The 5,801-nt window shown below is 41.7% G+C and overlaps 1 protein-coding gene across 2 annotated transcripts in view; it reads right to left on the bottom strand.

Annotated features, from left to right (window-relative positions):
* Nucleotides 1-613: 613 nt before the first annotated feature.
* The window catches only part of tek (TEK tyrosine kinase, endothelial), a 28,599-nt gene continuing 23,411 nt past the window's right edge, over nt 614-5,801 (bottom strand). Inside the window, exons 17-23 of one of the 2 annotated variants that reach the window (XM_053617952.1) lie at nt 5,428-5,618; nt 4,365-4,478; nt 4,190-4,260; nt 4,037-4,077; nt 2,807-2,903; nt 2,588-2,687; nt 614-1,086 (exon numbers count right to left, since the gene is read on the bottom strand). In XM_053617952.1, the coding sequence (XP_053473927.1) occupies nt 1,012-1,086; nt 2,588-2,687; nt 2,807-2,903; nt 4,037-4,077; nt 4,190-4,260; nt 4,365-4,478; nt 5,428-5,618 (689 nt within the window). In that variant the 3' untranslated portion in view covers nt 614-1,011. Of the gene's footprint in view, nt 1,087-1,326; nt 2,688-2,806; nt 2,904-4,036; nt 4,078-4,189; nt 4,261-4,364; nt 4,479-5,427; nt 5,619-5,801 lie in introns of those variants that run through there. The other variant, XM_053617951.1, reaches the window with a different exon arrangement.

The following is a 5,801-nucleotide window of genomic DNA, read 5'->3' as shown; positions in this document are numbered from 1 at the left end:
ACGTTATACCTGGCTCTGATCTCTGGTTGGAAATGCCGGAAGTTATATTTTTATCAAAACCACGTGAGCCAATCACACATCTCTTTTGCTCAGGTATAACAAATAAGGTAGTTAATGCTCTCCTTGGAGCGTGTTGAGTTTTCCTACAGTGTTCTGTGAGTTACATGGAAACCTTGGTAGCTCCAAAAAGAATTGGGAGAAAAAAATTGAGGCAAAACAGTAGCTCCCTGGGAGTCCTTGGACTTGAACTTGCAACCTTCCGGTTCTACATATCATCTTTAGCACTGCTAGCTCAGCAGTTATCATCGGTTTTGTCCTGAAGTGCTTCATCAGCTCAAGAATCCAAAAATAATGAGGTACGGGTCTGTGCACATATAACTGCGAACCACAATAACAGGAAACCGTGATGTGATCTACTGCTATGTTAATGATCCTTGACATTTTTTTTCTTTCCTCAAGCTTTTGGATTATTTGATTAATAAAGGAAGCAGAGGATGATTTAATATTGTTCACTGTTTGCAAAAACAAGCGTTCTCACTCTCCGAGTGTGATTTATTGTTTCTTATCTGTAGCGTTGCAGTATTTCACAATCCTCTTCCCCCAAGCGACAGCATTTCACAACAAGAAGTTTATTAGTCCTTTTAAAAGCCATCAAACGTTTGCACAATGCCCAATATACAGCAACCAAAACTTTCAAAATGGCCGCCACGTCCAGCTTAGGATTTTGTACACGCGTCTAGAGTTTGGGCTGCAGAACAGCACACTCCGTCGCTCGCTCAGTCACTCAGCATCACGACTCAACACACACGAGAATACACAGATGTACTGTATGATCCGATACTTCAGTAAGTAATCACGATAACAAGAAAAGAAAAGGAAGACACGATGTGTGCAGGAAAAAAAAAAAAAAGATTTCTAGTCCGTGAATCCCGATCACAGGATTGTAAAAACGTTATGATACATGTCCGATACGCAGAGCGAACGGCGACGCAGGCGCACGGGGAGGTGAAGTCAGCCGGCCTCTTCGGCAGAGCAGTCGATTCCCGCGTAGGTGAATTTCTCATACAGCGTCGTGTTCACATACGTCTGCGAGAGAGAGAGAGAGAGAGAGAGAGAGGAGGAATGGGAAAGGTCAGTTTAATAACTAACCATTAGGTTAATATTGTGAGCGCAATTAAGTATCATTCACATGACTGCTCCCAATCTAATAGGCTGAAGGCGAACACGTGGCCAGTTTCTCCACTGCACATTCAAAAACCAAACAAGAACTCGTCCACTTAAAGTACGTTCACACACAGCGACTCGCAACGTCAGAGCAACCGGAGACCGTTCGTTTTCAACGAGAGCTGGCGACGTTGGTGATTAGATGTGGGCGTGTCTAGTGACGCGACAAAGGTTTCACTTTAGGCAAATTTTTGAGCAACTTGGTGCAGCGACTAGCAACGGGAGTGAAGACAGTCGAGCGCACGTGATGCGTGATCCGCCACGCTGCCGGTGTGAGTCCGAATTGTTGCGTAGACCCAGACTGTCCGGCTCTTGCGTTTTCGCCACTGATAGATGGCCACCACGACAAAGAGCTCACACACACTGCTTCTCCTACACCTCGTAGGATATGATGCGTATATACTGTATACACTGGAGAATTTTATATACAAACGCTCTCCCTCTAGAATGTTTCATTTTAGCGGCAAGAAAACCGGTTTGTTGTCAAAAGTGGAATGCTAGTCGCGCCACAAATGGATAATTGTTGCTATGGCAACCAGTAGTAGGAACGCCTACTGGCGACTTCGTAGTACGGCGACTTAAAATCGCCGTGTGTGTGAACGTACCTTTAGAAGCACTTTCCGGTTTCCCGCCAACTTGGGAGACGGCTAGAACCGGAACAGGCGCTTGATTTATTTTCTATAACAGCAGCTCTGACAAGTTTTATTGTTCTTTTCAATTACATTATCGTTTCTAGAGTAACAACTCGATCCCAGCAGACGCTCCATGTAAGCTTTAAGGGAAAATGTATTGATTTTATTTGATTATGTATTTTAATTTTTTGTTTTTTTTTAAATCCAGCCAGGAACATCAAACAAAAACATATAACTGTTGACACCGTAAAAACTTTTGAACATTTATGGAAGGAGTCTCCAGTGTTAGCGCTTCTCCGTAACGAGCTGCGTCTTTTTGTCGTCGTTCGTTTCAAGCAAGAGGAAGAAAAAAAAAAGTCTAGTGAGGAAATGACTATCTATAGCTATTATAACATAAGTGATACCAGGATGTAAGTTGTCTTCCGGATATTCCGCAACATTAATACGCTACTATAAACGAATAAAAAAAAAAAGCGTCATATCGTGTGTCATTCTTTAATTAATAAAGAATGAAACGACTGTGGTGATTTTGTGGAGAATCTCTGTAGTATAAGTGGAATAAAACTCTTCAGAGCATGCTGTTATAGGAAAATAATCAGGTCCAGCTTTGTGGTATTACATGTTTTTGTATTCTGTGCAATGGCGGGAAAAAAGGCCAAAAGGAGTTGGAGAGCATCATTTTGTTGGATTGTATGCTTCTTTTTTTTCTTCTTCTTCTTCTTCTTCTTCACCTTTCTCTCCTCCAGCATGCGGTTGAGTGACACCAGGATCTGTGCGAACGACGGTCTCTCGTAAGGCTTCTCTCTCCAACACTGCCTCATCAGCTCAAAGCTACAAAAACGAAAAAAACAAAACAAAAGCGAGCCAACACACAAACAGAAAATTGATTACTAATGAATAAATAACATGAATAAAGACATTAATAAATAATGTCTGAAACACAAGCTTACACTTCGTCATCACAGTTGAGTGGTTTCTCCAGGCGATAACCCTGAGGCAGTTTCTCATAAAGCTCGGCACAGGTCATGCCACAGTACGGCGTCCCACCTGCAAACCAACGTGACCATGAGATAAACATAATCAGTATTAACACCGTCATCGATATATATATACATACAATGAGTATACAAAGTTTACACACTCCTGTTTAAACGAAGATAAATCATGTCAGATCTGTTCCCGCCTTTAATGTGTGATTTGGATGTATGCTTCGGGTCGCTGTCGTGCTGAAAGGGGAAATTCCTTTTCATCTTCAGCTTACTAGCTGAAGGTTTTGCACTAAAATCGACGGGTATTTGTAGAAATTTATTTAAATTTTCCCACCACCTTGATACAAGCCCCAGTTCTGGCTGAAGAAAAGCAGCCCTAAAGCGTTATGCCGCCACCACCATGTTTCACCGTGGGTGAACCGTGGGTGCACCGAACATACCTTTTGGAATTATTCTACCTTTTGGAATCGGTCTCATCAGACCAGAACACATTTTGCCACATAGTTTGGGGTGATTTAGTTGAGCTTGGATGTTTGCTTTTTTTGCGAGAAAGGGTTTCCGTCTAGCCGCCCTACGCCATCGCCCAGACATGTGACGAATACGACACACCACAGTAATTTGCCAACATTCAAAATTTGCATTTATTAAAAAAAAAGGCACGTGTTACTTTTTATCCATTCCAAGTCGCGATTGTATCGCGACGTTAAACGGTAAAGACAAAATATAACCCAGTTTGTCATGTGACTGAGATACCAGATAAAGCTCAATATTAATACAAACCTGTGAAGTGCCGGTATTGAAAAACTAATCACCTTCTGACCAATCAGATTCGAGAATTCAGCAGCACTGTGGTATAAAATAAATGGCATGAAAATTGTTGGCAAATTTTTTGTGGTATAAGAGGAATAAACACGTCAGGATGTCCTGTTATAGGAAAATATTCAGCGTTGATTATTTTCCCATAACAGCACACCCTGTAGAGTTTTATTCCGTATTTACGTCTTATTATTATTACTCGTGTTATTGGGAAATTATTTCAAAGTCTTTTGTTTCCTCAATATCACAACTTTCCTTGAAAACTTGAAATTTCCCATAGAAGTTTTGTATCATTCTATTCGCTCATACAGTCTGGGATCATGTTCTACAATAAGTATTGTTTAATATAAAAAAGATCTCACAATGTGAACACACCTAAACTCACCACCTCCCAGAGAAGCACTCCATATGACCACCTAAAGGTGAGAGAGATAAAGTAGGACCGATTTCAATCTCTATTACTTGTATTAAATGCCTGAATTATTAGCATTACTACTTTCTCTGCTTGAAGGATCTGGAATATCTTACACGTCACTGTTGGTTGTATACACACTGTAGTTGAGAGATTCTATGGCCATCCATCGCACAGGTAATCGGCCCTGTACGCACAAAACGCCAGCGATTTGTTCTCCGTTTAGCTCTATGCTGTACGTTATAAGCAATTATACTATACTATACGTATAAGTATTTAACAAGACATTACCATGGTCTTCTTCACGTACACTTCTTGTCCTCGCGAGAGCCCGAAATCGGCGATCTTCGCCACATAGTTTTCACCTACCAGGATGTTTCTGGCTGCTAAATCTCTGTGGATGAACTACAAGAAGCAGCAAAAGATTCTCATTAAAGGAATAGTCTCGCGCTAGTATTTCAACCCGCTCTTTATTTACAGCACGTGTAACGTAAGTGTGATTAGCTCAGACGGTCATTTGGTCACATGTCCGTGTAGTGAGGAAATAACTGAAAATGTTCACTTATTGTATAATGGAAGTCTAAGGGCAGTCGTTGCAGTATGGAAACATTCATGCAAAATTTCACAAAAGTGCCGGAAACTGTGGCTAAAACCACATACGGACTGCTTTACCAAGACTTCAGATCATCTCTTTCTCAGATGACTTTTTGTTCAGTTGTCCCAGTCGTAGTGAATTTGCGTCATATAGGCAGTCGAGTATTAAAAGAATTCAACAACTGCACTTTAGTTGTCGGTAACTAAAAGACTACCCTTAGTTTCGACGGGTTTCATTCGAGTTTCAAGTAAACCAGGTTGGTTTTGTTTTTTTTCCTCAGTACAGAGAGATGTATGGAAATTCTAACCTGTGGTAATTCATATATAGTGAAACACAGCGCTGAAAAGCATCGGAGTATTCCTTTAAACAAAAGTAGCTCACGCTTCATGTTATCAGGATTTTTAAAATATGGAAGAACATTTCTAGACACAGTTTGTTCGGACTGTCGTTATCAGTCCTGGTAATTACATTTACAGTATTTGGCAGACGGCCTTATCCAGAGTGACTTACATTCAAACATCTGAGCAGTTAAGGGCCATGCTCAAGGGCCCAACAATGGCAGTTTGAACGCACAACCTTCTGAGCAGTAGATCAACACCTTAACCACTGAGCTACCTCTGCCCTACTTCCGAAGAGTTGAATTATGAGATCACAAATCCCAACATCCCAACGTATCTTTTAATAAATATAAAGACGGCGTGTTTTCAGAGAATTCCGCTGGCTCTGGATTTCCTCTAGCGAGACTGCTGGATTGCTGACCTGTTTCTGGCTCAGGTAGTCCATGCCTCGAGCTACGTCGGCGGCGAAGTGTAGCAGCTGCTGGGAGGACAGCGTGGAGGCCGTGCTGTTAGCGATAGCAAACGCCGGGTCTGTTTCCAGGACACGACTTTTCCTTAGGAAATCCAGCAGGTTGCCATGAGGAGCATACTCGATCGCCAGGTACAAATAACCTGAGAGAGATGCGGAGTTCGGATGTCGTTAGTCTTTATCGACTTAGTTAGTCTTCAGCAACCTCAGTGATTAGTTGTAGATCACTCTAGGCATCAAAGCAAAGTGCAAATAGTAGAACTGACTCAGTAGTAGAAATAGTTAGAGGAACATGGGGAAATGGGAAAACCAACAGCGCTTGAACC

The sequence above is a fragment of the Ictalurus furcatus genome, chromosome 28 (genome assembly GCF_023375685.1).
Source record: "Ictalurus furcatus strain D&B chromosome 28, Billie_1.0, whole genome shotgun sequence".
Classification (NCBI taxonomy): Eukaryota; Metazoa; Chordata; class Actinopteri; order Siluriformes; family Ictaluridae; genus Ictalurus; species Ictalurus furcatus.
Note: the sequence above shows the minus strand (reverse complement) of the source record. Positions and strands in the feature narration are given on the sequence as shown.